The sequence below is a fragment of the Clarias gariepinus genome, chromosome 6, assembly GCF_024256425.1.
Source record: "Clarias gariepinus isolate MV-2021 ecotype Netherlands chromosome 6, CGAR_prim_01v2, whole genome shotgun sequence".
Lineage (NCBI taxonomy): Eukaryota > Metazoa > Chordata > Actinopteri > Siluriformes > Clariidae > Clarias > Clarias gariepinus.
In genome coordinates this window covers 12502861-12521045 of record NC_071105.1, presented here as the reverse complement: position 1 = coordinate 12521045, position 18185 = coordinate 12502861, and the positions used below count along the sequence as shown (strand labels likewise).

General features: G+C 40.9%; 1 protein-coding gene across 6 annotated transcripts in view; it reads right to left on the bottom strand.

Annotated features, from left to right (window-relative positions):
- The window catches only part of evi5b (ecotropic viral integration site 5b), a 67174-nt gene extending 49192 nt beyond the window's left edge, over positions 1–17982 (bottom strand). For 4 of the 6 annotated variants that reach the window (XM_053498202.1, XM_053498205.1, XM_053498208.1 and 1 more), the window contains exons 1-2: positions 4799–5426; positions 3296–3534 (exon numbers count right to left, since the gene is read on the bottom strand). In XM_053498202.1, coding sequence (XP_053354177.1) covers positions 3296–3453 — 158 coding nt within the window. In that variant the 5' untranslated portion in view covers positions 3454–3534; positions 4799–5426. Of the gene's footprint in view, positions 1–3295; positions 3535–4798; positions 5427–17787 lie in introns of those variants that run through there. The other 2 variants (XM_053498204.1, XM_053498203.1) reach the window with 2 other exon arrangements.
- Positions 17983–18185: the final 203 nt, after the last annotated feature.

The following is an 18185-nucleotide window of genomic DNA, read 5'->3' as shown; positions in this document are numbered from 1 at the left end:
TTCACCTTGACAGCTGTATTTTTAGCACTATTCTCAGCATTGTTTCGTATCACGCGCTGTGAGCACGCATCTATACAAATGATGAAGTCTGCGTGCTTCTTGTTGGATTACCGATTAAGGTTTAAAACCTTAATGCTGCACTTTTTAATTATTTCATGCATTTCTAAAGGAAATGGGCACCAAAGCACACCGTTTAAAGGCTAATAACATTTTCCTAATAATACATACGTTTGTGGATATACTGTACGCAGACATCAGTATGTTCAAATATTTCTTAAAAGTGATTAAGCTTCAGGTCGTAACAGCAGGAAATATTTTAGTTAAGGATCCGGAACAGCCATAGATCAAGACTGATTATGAGTTATTAGTGATTACTAAGGAGGTAAAAGTGTGATGCAGAGACGGCACAAGTGAACTACAGGTGCTGAGCCATCTTTTATTTTTTTATAGCAAGACAATTTTGTTCTTAACTTTTCTTACTAACAATCATAACCATCACTGCTAGGTCATGTGTTTGACAGCCCGCAGCATGGCCAGATTTTGACATTATTAATAAACAGTATGTTATTATCGAAACTATATGGTTTCATGAGCCACCTCATTTCTTGATATTTTTCTTCTTAACGCTCTTGTTTGTTTAAGGTAGTCTTGAGGAATAGTTCTCCAAACTTCCTGAAGAACCATCTGGTCTTGGTTCTTGTTTTCAGTCCAGTGTTTTATTTATCTGTTAAGCCACACAGTGACCTATGCACCACTCCAGCATGAACACCATCTCACTTATGGCATGAACCAGTGAGGAACAGGTGCGAGATGATGACAGATGATCAGGCTGGTGATTAGTTACATAAACAACTAATTTTAACTTTTGACTTTGCAGTCAAGTTTTATTCATAGTTCTTTAATTTAATCTACATAATTTAATCAAATATTAAATATTAAAATAATGAAATTAGTGGTAGCACAATAATGTATACGTATATATGCTAAATCATATGAAAAGCACGATTAGACGCCATGATGTTTGGTGATGCCTTTACCTAGCATGATCTTTGCAAGCCATCAGCCGTCATTAAAAAGTACCTTTAAAAAAATTACATCGTTCTGATAAGTGTGCATTTTGCTAAAGAATCAGCCACAGAACAATCTTTTCCAGTGCTTGTACCCAGGCGGACCTTCACACGTCTTTTACACTAAAAGATTAACATACAAAGTGCTCAAACTATTGCCTAATTTTTACAGGGTTTGTGTTTTTTTTCCCCCAGAAATAGTGTATAGTTTCTTTTCTTTCAACTCCTTCTTCCTAGTAATTCTAAAACTGTCTCGATGTCTATGTCAGCTGGCACATTTACTTTTAAGTTTCCTTTTTGAAAGGAATAATATATATATATATATATATATATATATATACATAAAAGTGATCAGGATTGGGGCCTCCGAGTTCGATTCCCGGGTGATGCTGTAACCTCTCGCAGCCGGAGGTCTAGCGGGAGCTGATTGGCCGAGCTCGCCCAGAGGGGAGGGATGAGAGGTACTTAGTGCTTCCACATTAATCACGGCTCTATAGTTAATCAAGGGCGTCTGTAAGCTCACGTAAGCGGAGGGAGCGGATAGTGTTGTCCTCTGAGTGTGTTATTCCGCCCCCAAAAGGTGCGTGAGCGAGCAGTTCGAAAAGATGCGGTCGGCTGGCGTCAAGTGGTTCAGAGGAAACACATGATAGTCTTTGGTCCTCCCAAGTGACTGGTAGTAGTAGCCTTAATGTGGGAGCCCCCTAGTGACGGGGAGGAATTGGACACGAATAAATTAGGGAGAAAATCGGAGGGAAAAAAAAAAACAAGTGATTAGGACTGACTTATCCATCATTACACTACCACAACCCTGGTGTGTACACACATTATCGCCATTGTTGTTTTATATATTTTTACAACACATGGATTGTCATTTGTCTCCCTTCAGATATTCAAATTAATGTCTGACATTACTGACGCTCACTCCTACACAGTGAGGAGTCATCCGTCGTTATCTCTGCAGTCATTTACCTCCCAAATCCTTGTTCATGCCAGATGCCTTCCACAACCATCTGCACTCTCGCGCTCGTACATCCGCGCACTGATATGTGCAGATACAGAGGGCTTCTGTACGTCTGCAGTGCTCATGCATACCAGACACACAAATGTATGTACACACACACACACACAGCATTTCACAGCAGTTCCTAAGCGTCTGTTTTTTCATGAATACACAAAGAGACTGAAAAGGGACAAAAGGGAAAGCGGAGGAGCAGCTATTGATCCAGCGTGTAGACAGTGCTGTGCTGTTCTCACTGACACGGACAGCACAAGGGTTTTACACAGCAAAGCCTCCACAACCTTTACACCATGTCACTGCTCTCACTGTATCAGGAGCACTCACTCTGTATTCGGTCGACACGGGAAGAGCGTTTCACGATTCACATGAGGAAGTGAAATGTACACTACTGAAATGATCCCTATAAAACCACAAATAAGAGTCTGTAAGATATGCATTTTTTTTTTATGTACTAAAACGTTAAATCTATTAAAAAATTTAAAATAAAAACATATTAACAAAAATACATTTTCATTTAGCTGGTTACTCTCATTTAAAAAGATGAAACTGTGTACATATAATGTGGTCAAAAGTTTGTGGACACATCACACCTTATGCATGCTTGTTGAGCATCTTAGCCCCAATGTACACCCCTTCTGCTGCTATAATAACCTCTACTCTCCTGGCAAGACTTTCCACTAGATTCTGAAGCACGGCTGCACGAATATGTGCTCACTGAGTCACGAGAGGATTACTGAGATCAGGCACTGATAAGTGAGAAAGCCTGGGGCTCAGTCACCGTCCCAATTCATCTCAACAGTGATCACTCGAGTTCTTTTATTCCAAACTTTAACTTTAACATGGAACGGAAAAGGGACACGATCAGAGTCTCGGTTTAAGGAAAGGGAAACTGTAATGCTACATCATACAAAGACACAATACAATCGTGTGCTTTTAAACATGTGGAACTGTTTAGGCAAGACCTAGATATGGGTGTGACGGTCACGTGTCCACAAACATTTGGACTTGCTGGATTACACAGGGGATTTCCAAGCAGATCCGAAGAACTAGATAGTACAGAAACACCAAAAATGTCAATATGATGTTACTTGCAAGTATGCAATCCCGAGAGACCTTTCTTCTCTTAACAGCACTCAATTCTTCCGGATAAACATGTAGCCTCGATGAATTAGGAAAAAGACTCAAAGAGCAGTAAAGCAGGATCTCTTACCTGTTTTGCTCCTCGAGCTTGGCGAGGAGTTCCACTTCATCCGGGCTAAGCTGGGTAGAGGACGGAGTAGAGGGAGAGAGTCCTGGCGGGGACAGTGAGACGGTGGACGAACCCACCGCCGTGTGCAGGGAGGATGGAGAGGCCACCTGACTAGCCATCTGACTGACCGTGTGCGACACTGAGTTCTTCACCCATGAAAGAGTCGAACTCAGCTTGCCGGCTACTTTGTCCGTCGCCACCTGCGGAAAGTGAAAGGTTATATTTAAGACGCGATTCCATTATCTGAGTGCAAACTGGAGTCTGTAACTTTGTTAGGAGCTATATAAAGAGCCCTGGGATACATTTAAGCATTCTCCCAAAGTGAAAAACAAGCTCTGGTACTTAGGCCAAGCAGATTATGGTTTTTTTTTCATTAGTTTAGCGCAGACAAACAGTTTCAAGAACAAGAAAACCAAAGTCTATTGAAAACATGGGATTGGGCATCACAATGGGGCTCTCACTTTCCAGTAGACCAGTGGACTATGAATTTATGAATTTGTTCATCCAAACAGTGCTAACCACTACACCACCGTGCCACCCAAACATGAACAGTTTCAGGGAAATTTTTATTTGTTAAGCCAAACGATGACCTATGAATCATTAAAGTATTAAAAACCATCTAACTTAAAACATGAACCAGTGAGTAACAGGTCCAGATGATGTCAGATGATCAGGCCGGTGATTAGTATACTGGTGATGCTGAATGCTAAGGGGTCGGAATTGACGAGACAGGAAATGAGGTTGCTGATGAAATTTTAAATTGTACCTTTAGGCACTTTAGGCAGAAAAAAAAAAAAAGAATTGTCCCCATTTCTTTAATTTAGTCCACATCATTTTATTTAATTTAATGTGCATGTCGCAATGTGAATGTTTAATGCCTTTACATTTTGTGAAGCTACTTTGGGACAATGACCAGATAGATAGATGAATGGACAGAGAGATAGATAGATAACCGTAATCCATAACACAATAACACGGAGATGTTAAATCCTGTCCAGGTTCCTAAAGCGGACTGTCACAAGTGCGTAAACTTCAAACAGAATCAAGTCAGAAATACAAAAACAAACTTCGGATCCATTAGCATGTCAATTATCCAAATGATGTTAAAAAGAAGAAAGTCAATATTTAGCGTTCATGTTACGGGCTTGGCATCTCTTCAAGAGTACTTGCTGAATAAGGACTTCATCAGGACCGCAACAAATGCAAGCACAGCAAGTTACAAAAACAAAGACAGCTGGAAGTCAGCTGGACCTGGGTCTTCCAACACGCACTGAAACACCACTGGCATAGGAAACAACTGTTATATAAACATATCAACTTCTCCTAACAAAGAAGATAGTTCTGTCTGGAGTAAAAGAGTAGTAGACGTCTAGTCTAAACGGCTTGCAAATCTGTCATGATGAATCAAACTCCAGCATATTACTCAAGCTACTTTTAATCATTTTAAAGGATTTGCATGCTTACCCAAAGAGCGCGTTGTTCTTCAGCAGGACACCCTTAATCAGTAATTCCATCAACGCTGAAGAGCAAAGAATCGCAGAAAATAAAATGGGTTTAAATCAACAAGCCACGGTCAATCCAGGATGTGGACACCGAGTATTCAGTCCATCAAACATCTACCTGCCTGTCAGCTGAGATTTTAACCATATGACAAGCACCTGATCGTCACGGTGTCACTTCAGATCAAAGTGCACTGCACACAGAGAGAGCAACCTGAGACGGCTTTGGATGATTAGACGACGTGCACAACCATCAGCCTCGGAGCTGCAGCTGAAGTTACTTTGAAGCTGGAATTCACCTGGTAGAAGAAAGCCCCAGTGACGCGAGCGGTGTTACCAGTTAACATGCGCATCGTGCCGGTAACCTCAGGGGAAGTGTGCCTCTTCAGAGCCACTTTCTTATGTGCAACAAACACTTCTGTGAATCCAGAGTGAACCAGCTTTCATTTCCGGAGTGATAGTGAGAACTACACACGGTGAGTTTTGTGGTTGTAAAACTCACTCAGGAGACAAGAGTGCTCGCCCACTCGATCCTGAGAAACCATGGACCTTCCCTCGGCTAGGATCTACTGTACCACTCCCTAGCCACAGCATGCTACTCACAAAACAGAGACGGAGAGAGAGAGAGAGAGAGGGCAAGAAGGAAGGATAAAGAAAGTGCGAGAGGTGGAGCATGGACAGGAAGCAAAACACAGTGTGCAAAGTGCAGTTAGGAAGAGAAGTACAGCACGGGAAGACGCATTATGCAATTAGCAAGACGTCAGAAATTAAGTGTTCAGATGTACGGTATAGAGCTGCGAAATATCAAGAAATAGTGTAATTACTGCTCATTATATTAATATTATGTCTTAGTACATCAACAACAAACTCTGACTGGATGCAGGACAAGTTTTCAGTTTTTACTGAATGCAACACTTGTTAACAGCACTATATACCATATATTCACCTGCAGGAGTATTTCCAAGGATCTCAATGTAAGGTTTATAGATGTAGGAAGCAATTTCAGGTCACTAAATTTCCAAATCTAAAATTAGCCCCCCCCACCTTTAGAATAGAGAAAAGAAACCAGGGGTGGGCGAGCTGACAAAAATACCACATCACGATTTGATTCAGAATGACTCACGAGCCACAGTCCGATCACATTTATTTGTCATGTAGGATTTTAGGACTATATTTTTTATTAAAAACACACAAGCATAAAAAACATGATTTACACATCAAGAGTACATCACCTCCTAGTGTTTAGAAATTGGTTCACTTTATAAAAAAAAATAAATAAATAAATAAAAAACATTCTGGTTTTTAATACACTTAAAGGGGTGTTTGTGACTCAGGAAGTCATAATGAGGAAGACATTCAATACCGCCGTTTTGATAGATATCATATTCTTGGCCAGGTATCACATCATGTTGTCAGTGGTGTTTAAAAATAATAAAATGCTTGTTTTCTCATGAGAAGAAGGTTTTTTAAAATTCATTTTTGCCACTGCTCATATCTGTCCCTGGTGTTGTTTGGGTTTTAGCACACTCTTTGTTCGGTGCTTTCTTGGTGCTTGAACAAATTCGTCAGGGTTTCACCAATGAACCATTTGTTTATGCAGCGGTTTTATATTTTGAGTCACCAGCTCCCGTGTGTTATGAGCCAACTGACAAAAAAATTAGTACCACAATACACACTGGCACATGTGGCATTATTCAGTCAATGAAGTAACTAGAGATTTCTGGCTGCATCTTCCAGCAATACAATGAGCCGATCATGTATCCAAATCCAGTGATTTAAAAATAACGATTTAAATAAATCAAGCTTTTGACATGGTCATCCCAATGCGCCAACCTAAACCCCATTGAAACCCGGTGGACTAATTAACGCCCGACACTAATAACCTCAAGCATGCTCCCTATACATCATATCTCTTGATGATGGCATGTGCAACAAGTGACTAGGAAACAGACATTCACACCACTGACATGCAACACAACAAAAGAAACACTGAAAGAGAGAACTGGTAATAAAATAGGACAGGTCAGTATGGCAGTCTTTGTTTTTATTCTGACCGGTAAACAGTGTTGCATGTAAACAGTCACAACTTCATGTTCGTTTATCTAAAGTAGAACAAAGCTCAGTTTAGCCAAAAATATAAATTTTATAAAATAAATTTTTCCACTGTTTAAAATCTACCATCCATGGAGTGTAAACTGTGCTCATGTGGTGTTTCAGGGTCAAGAAAAACATAAAAGTGGATAAACTAAACTAAAAAAGCTAAAAACTCCAAATGTTGGAGAACAGAAGGATGTGCACATGCTCTGAGATCAGCCTTATGGTTGTCATGGTTACAGAGACTCAGCAGCAAGGTTCAGGGGGAAAAAGGGTTCCCTGATGGAAGTTAACCTGAGAGACTATCAAAGTAAGAAATGTTCAAGAAAAAAAAACAGCAAAACTTAAACCCTGAGGGGGTCTTTTATATTACAAGACCAGTAACTTATTCATGGCTAAAGATATCAATGTTTTGTATACTGCATAGTGTATGTATGGACGTATGGACGTATGGATGTATGTATGTATGGACGTATGTATGTATGGACGCATGAACGGATGCATGTACGGACGCACGTATGTATGGACGCACATATGTATGCATGTACGGACGCTTGTACGGACGCACGTATGTATGGACGTACGCATGTATGGACGTACGCAGGTATGTATGTATACTGTATATGTGCATTATGTCCATCCAGGATTCCAGCACCGAGGTGAACATCCTAAAACGGTTCAAAAAGCGTCTTGGAGAGAGCGTGCAATACTCGTCGGTTTCCAGTGAAACTGTTTTATATTTTACTATAATACAATTTTGAAAAAAAGAAAACGCAGGTAGAATTTTTTTGCATGAAACACGTAATGAATGTTGAATTTCCTTTTTAGTGAGTAATTCATGCTTGGGATATCTGAGCTACAACATATGGAAAAATATGTGGGCACATCCAAGAAAGTGTTTTGTTGGCATGGTAACATGCTAGCCAGCTAATATTTGTTGAATGTTCTCATAAACAAAGAACTGTACAGTATAGTCAGTGTTGTAGCTCAAGCCAGTTAATGTGTGAGTGTTGATTGTTGAAGGTAAATATCGCTAAAAACGAATCTAATCTAATGGTTATAAAGTAATATTTACTGTTAATGGTAGGCAGACATGCCGAAATGATGTCATGTGATTCCTAAGCCAGTGACATCACAACAAGACTTTTGATTCCACGATTACAGCCAGGCAGCATTATTACTCAGCAGTTTGACCACTGTACCACAATGAATACTTGGTGTTGGTGTTTGTAGTCAAATCAGAAATACGGTTACATGTCCCCTAAACCAGGGTAGAAAAATAAATTACTCATGATGATTTCAGAACAAGCCCAAATTATCATAAGGAATGGGATATAAACTACCAGTCAATAGTTTGGACACACTTTCTGACTCCATGGTCTTTCCTGATTTTTATTTCTTTCTACATTATAAAACAACGCAAAATGTACAATAACCTCCTTTAAACAGTTGATATTGAGACGTGTCTGCTACTGCTGCTTATGCTCTGTAAATCCTTCATAACGATTCTAATCCGAGGTGCTGTTTGTTAATTAGGGAGTTTTGACACTGGTAACTTTCTAAACGAACTTCTCTTCTCCTCTGCAGTAGAGGCAAGTTTTGGTCTTGCTTTCCCGAGAAGGTCTTCATGAGAGTCAGTTTTTATCATGGTGCTTGATTGGTTTGGCAAATGCACTTGACAATACAGTTCTTGCAAGAACTGCTCTGGGACAGCTGACCTTCATGTCTTAAATCAACTGATTTAGTAACAACAACAATTACCTAATGCCATATGTGTTAATTCAGCAGCATGGTGGCATAGTGGCAAGCCATACTGTCGCCTTGCACCTCCAGGGTCGAGGGTTTAATTCTTGCCATGCGATAGATTATACCAATAATAAACAATTTTTTATAAGGGAGCAATGAGTAATGTGGTTAAAAGTAACATTTGAATGTGAATGAGAGTAAAGGAATGAATGCGATATACTGTATCGGTACTACAGTGTAAGGGGAGTGTTTATGTCTTCCTGCCCCCTTTACAACCCTCATGGCCTCTCAGCACCACAGCTGTTCCAGGACTAGACCGGAGTGCATTTACACAGCTGTCTTTGGAGTGTATACACAGAAAGAGAGAGAGAGACAGACAGAAAGATGCTGCAGGACCTCAAAATCATACCTAATGCTTTATAAACCAGGGACATGCCAATGTGTCTTGCGTTTAAAAAATATATATTCCCATGATGGCAATTCCTAATACATTTGTATGTCAAGCTGAACTAATCCAAACATGTTCGATATTTAACTATTATGCATATTTACATAATCCCTCTACTATGGCTAGTTTGAACACTATTACAACACATGACAGGTGAAACTAAGTTTAGTTCAGCAATCTTACAACATGACTGGCACGATAACAATGGCATCAAGCACTCTTATGGGAACTAGAGAGGCACAGTGTTGAGAAACTTAGCATACTCATTTCCTGATCAGCTTGTCAAAACTTCACAGGTTCATTGAGGCATTAAACAAGCATTTATCCCAACTATATTACCTGTAATAAATTGCAACCTTTCGTGATTAAATAGTTGCACGGGTCCATACTGCGACTCTGGTCCAATTTTTATCGGATAAATTGTGCAGCACCGTTTATGACACAATAAACCCAAATTATAATTTTTTTACAAAATAAACAAAGAATGTTCATTTTCTTTACGCATTTTAAATAAAAAAAATCTTATCAATCGATGTAAGCAAATAATTAAAAAAAAAATCCTTTAAACTTTTTTTCCCCCCATATCAAAAAAATGAAAATGTCAGGGCAGGTGAGGAAGAGTTTGGGAGAGCAAAAATACTATTAGTGTAAGAGAGAGAGCTTAAGGGGGCCAAATTATAATTTGTGCAGACATTTTAAAAAAATAATAATAATAAATGAATTTAGGAATAGGCCCAAATATAGCACCATAGAGACACAGTAGCATTTTATTTCTCACTACGATGGTTACATTTTGCAATTAATCCATGATTCACGTGTAAATCAACTCCAAGCTGTTACAGCACCAGTTTCCAGTGTGCTGTTGTTTGAGTGATCGTTTCTATGGCGCAAACTATTAAAACATTCAGTACTGCACTATTAGATGTTGAAATTTATTGGGTGTGAACAAGAAAACACTACTGTAAATAAGCAACAGACCGTTTTACAGAAATCCAGATGTATATTTAGATTTCTGATCAACTAGTCAGAGGCGACAGTGGCACGGAAAATCCCCTGAGGTGGCAGGAGGTGAGGAGACAAACTTGGGGCTGACCTCTTTTAGGTTTAAGCAGAGATTTTAAATACATCTTCAGTAAAATAACCAGTATTCAGAAAGTGAATAGGATTTTCAGTTGGGATGGGAATCACCAGTCACCTCCCGATACAATATCACGATTTTATAAATATTACATTTTCCCCCTACTTAAAAAAAATAATAATTTAATGAGTAATTAAATGCATCCTATTCCTCAGAACTTAATTAATTTAATTTAAAAAGTTCCATTGTTAGTGAGAAGCACATATCTACAGCATCGGCCATAATTTTTTATTTCCAAGCAAACTTAGCAAATAATTCACTCCTACCACTTGCAATGAAAATAGTACAGAGTGTGCCGCCTGTGGGAGGGTTATAAGGAAACGGTAACGTTTTATCTCCTTAAACGCCTCCAAAGTTTCAAAACTCAACTTGACAGCGAGCGCGTGGGTGAGTGGACGCGAGGACGGGGGTGCGTGTGGCTTCTAACACGGGCACGCGGAGATTCTTCCGCACGCGATTTTCAAGGCTGATTAGCGCAAGGGTAAACGCGAGTTTAAAAATTAACGGCTCACAGATTTTGGAGAAAAGGAAAGATCAGAGGATTTTAACATGCACAAATTTTTTGATAACGTTTCTACCTGAGGCTGATCAGCCAATCACCGGTCATGAAATCTTTATGAATGAAGGAGAAGTTTTACAACTTTAAACGTAAATATCTGTGGATTTTTTGGTATTAACACAAAGTTATGCGCACTGTGCTCATAATGCGGCACATTACTAAAACTGGGGCGGGAGTGTGGATCAGGCAGTGACCGTCTGTGTGTTTTCGCGTTTTGTTAGCTGGGAGTGTGTTGCATTTTCCACGCTCCCTGTTGGAGCTCCTGGGTGGAGGAACAGTCACGCAGCGCCAAACTGAAGCTAAAGTAATAAGCCACCTGGTGCTGATACATTTAGCTGTATGTGAGGCAGACAGAAACTCAGCAGACCGTGGCAACAATGGAGCATAATTACACACAGATGCCACTGCGCTTCAGCAAATGATCACATGATCGCAACGTCTCTGATTAAAGTTGGGCAGTTGATGCTCAGCATGGACCCACACCTAAACGTCCAACCCGGTGCAGAAAAACAGGAAACACTAGCTAAGGTTATTAGACATACACCCTGAGCCTGACCCGGTTCCCAAAGTCAAGGGCACAGCTTTGATAAGCAATCGCACTGTGTGCTTTCACTGCAGAGATTTCGCATTTAGCCGAGAGCAGAACCTTGACCAATGTAAAGCGACAGGCATGGAGATTACTAAAACGCTAGTGTACAAAGAAGACTGTCGTTATTGCAGTCTGTAAGGTTGAAGAAGATAAACAGGCTCTGCTTTCATATCAGGTTTAAAGAAAAACTCCACCCTGAAAAACATGAAATGTGTTTGGGACTCACTGTAAAAATGTCATGTTAAATTGTTGCATAGTGTTGGACTGTGTTTGGGGATGATATCAGCAGGAGGATATCGCTAACTGTGTTCCTGTTAAACATCAAGAAAGTCAGGTTTTGCTGCGTAAGCACTATTCTGCTCAGTCACTGATTCGAACTTTGTAAACTTATTTCTGAGTAGACTCAAAGATCAGTAACGAAACACGCTCTACAAAACAGCCATACCGTGTTACAGCGAGGCTTCAGCTTGTCTAGTTAGCGATCTATAGGACGACCAGCGCAGTGGTGTTGGTGACACTATTAGCATGAGAGACCCAGCTTTTGGAACCTGATCTGTTTAAGCAGATAAAAAAGTGAGGGATTTGAACAAACTGAGGGAATCGAGTGCTGCCGCATTGCTCCCTACATATTTGTCAATCAATCAGAGTGGAGATTAAAACAGAGAGCAGCGCTTTTGACTCAAAAACATTCCAGGTGACTAGAGCTGTGGCGCTGATCTTTAAAAAAAAAAAAAAAAAAAAATCCCCCTGCTGGTTGTTATGGATTTTGCTCCAGCTGTCCAAACAGGCTTCACAATAAAAGAGCTGCTGCCTCAGAACATCCACCTTTCAACAGATCGATATACACACACGATCGGTGTGTGAACTTTCCCAGACATGAGCACAGACATAACCGGCCTAGCACAGTCTCTCTGTAAAACGCTGACAATGTCTTTGTTTCTAAGTTTCTCCAAAATACCTCTCTGAAGTCAAAGAGGCTAGTACGTGAGATAACACAGCAGTAAGAAGGTTTAGCCATCTGACACTCAGCTAAATTAATCATTACGATGCTGAGCTAGTCTTACAACTTGGCATCGCTCCATAAAAACACTGTTACTTCAGCAAGGTCTCTGATAAAAATAAAGAAAATAAAGAAAAACACCAGTGGTCGCATTTACTATATGATGATAAACACGTTCTGCCGTATCGGTTTTGCAGTGAAATCCACACTTGGTAGAGGCACAATGGAGGAAACAAAAAGAACTGCAAGTTCAAATTCCGGCATGTCACTGTTAAGCACTCGAGCAAGACCCTTAATCCTCTACTTACATTCTTGGATTGCATTCTGCCTCATTTTGTATAAAAGTGTCTGTTGAATGAATAAATCTACCAGACAGGTCTCTAATGAGAGCAGAATATGTGCTGTGAGCATGCTGACTAACAAATTTCATGCTCTGTAGAAATATTCCCTGAAGCATAATCAGCAACCAGCATTGCCTTTACACTGTGGGATCTTGGCTAAAAGGAGCGAAACTTGCTTAAGCACTTCCCTATAGACTTTAGAGAAAACCGGAGATCAGCAGTTCCATGGTCCTGAAACAGTGACAATAAAAACAATTATTTTTCACAGCGATTTACAAAGTTGTTATTGTTACATATATATGTACATGGTATGTAAACAATCAACACTCAGCATTGCATAGGCAGGATTTTGTCAGTGTGATCCTAGACATTCCTAACCTAATCCCAGACATTCTTCACAAGCTGCCGGTGTTACTGCAACTGTTTTGTTGGGCTCTTGAGCAGACGAAGACAGAAAAAATTGCCTGGAAATTGGATCAATTTATATTTCTTAGATATCGGGCTCTAGTGGTTCCTATCGTCATGGTCAGGGGTATGTCCGAATTAAGTTGTGAGGATCTTTAACGTAAAAATGACCTACGTCTGCATGACCAAAAGCCATGACTTTTACGGCTTCAGTGTTTCCCTCACGGGTGTGAAATATAACTGCGGTGGTAGCCAGAGGAGAGGGTCGGCGTTACAAAAGTTGTGTACTACACACTTTACTTAATAAATACATATGACGCAATATTTTCAGTTTAATTTTTGATATTTCTAATTATTTCACATTTTAAGAGTTCCAGCCCACTGACCCGCTCCTCCACCTAAGAGTAAGACACGGTAAGAATAGTAAGAGCTAAACACTTTTTGGTATACAAAGATGGCACTGTTTGTCAGAGCAGCCGTTAAAAACCAGAGGATTTTCAGACATTTCTTTTAAACATATACAGCGGTCAGGATTGTGCAATATAAACTGACATCCTTTTTTCACACCATTCAATGACTAAATTTCATTTCATTTTAACTGCCAGTATATACACATGACTGAGCAATAAACTAGTCAATAAAATTAATACTAATGTTTTGGTGACATGGTTCCCATATTCCAGTAACACGTTTTTAAAAGTAATGATCAAAGAAATGAACTTTGATTCGACAGGATATATCCAAAAATGCACAGTTTGATGTCTGAAGGCTCCCCTGTCGACACGCACTGGTCGGACTTCTAAATAAGTTTTTCTAAAGTGTCACAGACCGATGCTGCGTTGCCGCACGGATCCGTGCCGCTTGATTTTAAAGGTTAATTCTCCCGGCTTTTTTTTGCAGGTGTGAGCATCAGTACGTCTTCTAATTCTGGTGTATTTACTGCCTCTTAGTACCCCACTCTCACGGTAGCAGAATAAACAGGTACAGGAGCGTGAGCGCGAGAGATTAATCTGGCCAAGTATACCCCGTATGGGAAACACTGGGCTTGATGGCCCTAGAAACGCTGTATCCCATATCTGAAAAGGGCTAATGAAACAGAATTGCACATGCCAATTTATTTTTACAATGGAAAAATATGTTTTGACACCTAACTAAGGGAAGTTTGCTGGGAATTGGGTGCTTTGATCTATGTGCCCTAAATGTGCCATGTCCAATTCAGCTAACTGACTGAAAAACTCAGATTATCATGGGAAGCAAGAAGGTGCAATGTGTTCTCGGAGTAGAGATGCACAGCAGGACAGCCTTCTGTACAGGCAGCTTAGCCAATCATCTCTCTCTCTTTCTCTCTCTCTCTAACTCCTTTTGCGTTTTCGTCATGGGCCATGAACACTTCCCTAACTAATTATTACCATTCAACTCAAGTTAACCTCATCCTTTACATACATATACACACACAACACTCTCTAAACCAAGCGAGTAAAACAGTTTCTCCTGTACTCACAAAGGGTCTTCCCACGAGGCCAGATGGCATTTACTCTGCGATTATGTGTGACTAAAGCCCTGATTTGCAGCTGCATGCTTTGTTATGGAATGAGCAAGACTTCTATCATGCTGCGTTCATTAACACTGTCCTCTGTTCAAACCTGCTGGACGCAGGAATGCCCTCCATCACAAGTGGAGTCTTAACCAAAATCCTCAGCATGGAGCAGAAATCCAGGGTGCAGAGACATTCTCCCCGCATCGGTGTAAGAGAGAGGCAAAGACACCGGCGGAATACTAAATGAGAGAGCATGGAACCAAGCACTAGGACAGTAGAATGGGCAACATGAGAATGGCCAAGGCATTTGTTTTTTGGAAAGCCAAGACTGGACAGCACTAAAAGCACATGTACCAATTTACTTGCTATTCATGGATACTTGAGCTAACACTAAATAAAAAATAAATAAATAAATAAAAACATATATAACCCCTACGAAATAGTTCAGAAAGGGCGTTGTTGCTGTTTCCCTCCTGTCTGGCACGAATGAATGAATTTTCCTTCACATTTCATGGTCACATGGCAAGGTGGTGAGCAAGAGAATTTCAATCAGCTCAGCCTGCCAGGAAAACATTCAACTCGTATTGTGGAACCGCAGAGAGCGAGAGAGGGTGAGGAGGAGAGAAAAAGAACGAGGGAGCAAAAATGATCATGGGCACAGGAAGACAAACTGATCCCAGGTGCTGCTCGTGTTCACACTGAGGAATCTGACGCTAAACAGTTGCTGACAATTAAACATGGCTGGCTAAGGGTCTTGTTACAAACCCAAAGTCGAAGGCATTTGACTGGACAAGAACAGACAAGACAAGCTTTTCTGTGTGGTCTCCAGTTGCTCTCCTTTAAACCACTAAGACATCAGACGTAAGACAACAGAGCCAGACGTAACGACCTCTAAAAACACAAACACGAAATTAATATGTCCAATTCTTCCAATCTGATTCCACTCTAATCCATATATAATCATTATTGTGCACACAATTTATACAACAACAAATGCTTAAATTGACAAAGGATTAACTAAAGAGGATGAGCCCTCAGTGCAGACACGATCAGAAAAATCCTATCAGAGCGTAGATTCAAGATATGGGAATCATTATTTGCCACCAACAGAACACATACTTACTTGTTAAATTAATACGGTTTGGATTAAACTCAAATCAAGGGATTAATAGAGCGGGCTAATAAATATAAGAATAAATATAATAAGATTAGGATTCAATTATTTGTCACATGTACTTTACAGCACAGTGAAATTATTTTTTCCCCACACATCCCAGTTAGGAAGCGGAGGTTAAAGCAGCAGAGTACTGGATCAGCGCCCCTGGAGCAGATAGGGTTAAGGGCCTTGCTCAAAGACTGAACAGTGGCAGCTTGGTGGTTTTTAGGCTTAAACCACCAACCATCCAATCAGTAACCCAAAGAATTAACCGCTTGAGCCACCACTTTCAGTTGTGATTTCCAACCATCAGGCCTCTGAGGGGCACAGTGGTAAAGCACTCGCTCTATCATCCGGAGATCGCGAGTTCGATTCCCAGGTAACCTTTCACAGTCGGCGGTCTCTAGAGAGAGCTGATTAGCTCTCTCAGAGGGGAGGGATGAGAGGTACTTGGTCTCTGGATCTACAGCCAATCAAGGGCATTTGTGAGCTCACGCAAGTGGAAGGAGCGGATAGCACTGTCCTCCGAGTGCGTCACCCCAACGGTGCTTGAGCAAGCCGTTCAAAAAGATGCGGTCGGCTGGCGTCAAGTGGTTCGGAGGAAACACGTGTTAGTCTTCGGCCCTCCCGACTAAGTGGTAGTAGTAGCTTGATGTGGGAGCCCCCAAGTGATGGGGAGGAATTGGAGATGACTATATTAGGGGGAAAATCAGGGGGGTTGGGTAACATCCAAACTGACAGTACTCTACTTTGAGATGCACTGATTTAAGGTTTCCTTCCGTGCAAGAACACAATAAGTTTTGTCATTAGCTTCAGCATCTGAGTTAAAGAGACCAATCTAGGCAACATATTAAGAACAAATCCATAAATTTAACACAAGCAAACAAAAACAAGCCCAAGGTCACAAGCTTGATTTTGAGTTAAGGTTACAAATTCTGGGTAGATTTTCTATCTTCCTAGCAAATCTCAAAAACAAACATCATTACCAATAGGTGGAGCGGCTACGCTTGTGTGTGAATGTGTTCCTGCCTGCATCAGTGTTCTGGGGATATGCTCCTGATGCATCTGATCAGGATTTAAAGAGGTTACAGTCAACTAGCAGAATAAGACAGATGTATAGTATGCACTGGTGACAATGTGGCTCACTGCCATCTTGCACCTCCAGGGTCCGGGTTCGGTTCCCGTCCCTTGGGGTCTGTGTGCATAAAGTTTGCATGTTCTCCCTGTTCTTGTTGGGTTACCTCAAACAGTTCAAAGACTGCAAAAAAGCTAATTTAGCGTGCCTGTAGTGTGTGAATGTTGACTGGAGGTCCTAACACGGTTCTAAAAATGCAAATAAATACGCTGGTTCCTTGATGTATGGATGGATGGAAAGTATACACTGTACTGGTTTAAAAGGACAAATGTGTGCATGGCAGGGGCGACATATTATACACTGTCAAAAACCTGAAAATAGGTGGAAGGAACTAGTTAAATTTGGTAGAATTGAACCACTTTACTTCAAACCTATCAGCAGTCTATTAGGCTTCAGCTTGTTATTAAGTCCTAAACATGTTAGTGTGTCTTTACAAGTTAACACAATTCAGTTAGTCCTGGATAATTAAAAAAAAAAAAAAACATACAAGGACAAAGGAGTGTGTTAGAGCAGGAAAAAACACTAAAACATGCCATGAATGGAGACAGCACAGGAAAACACAGTGGATAAACACAGCACGAGATGTAAACACACTAACGCGTGACGTTTATTAAAGATAAGGCAAAGCAAAGCTGCATCATGTGTATAAAAGCAAGTTAAAATACACAAATACACAAACACAGCTCCAGCTCTACAGTGCAACAACAGGCAGCCATGCACCTCCCTCTGAGCTACAGCAGCACAGCCTAGCTAAAGAGGGGGGAAACACACACACACACACACAGAGACAGCTCCAGCACTTTTACCTTGGAAGCTTGATGGTCAATCCCGTCCTTTAGCTAAACATTAACTTCCCCTCGAGCGAAGTGCACGGGCATGATTACCGCGCGCGCGCGGGCCGTTAAGGGGGTAAAAGCAGCGTCAGCGGGCGCTTCTCACACTGGGCACGAGCTCAACAACATCCATGGAGTTCAAGCAAGCTTGCTAGGCAGGAACCCGGAGTATGTCTCTCTCTCTATGTGTGTGTGTGTGCATGCGTAAATGCATACACAGCGCCGACAAATGGGCCAGACACACGTCACTGCGCTGGAGCTGACCGCGCATGCGCATCGTGTTCTCTAGTCAAAGACTAAATGCTGCCATCTGCTGAGTTGTATAAAACTCCTGCAGCACTCTTAATGCTTTACTGGTTGGGCTTGTAATC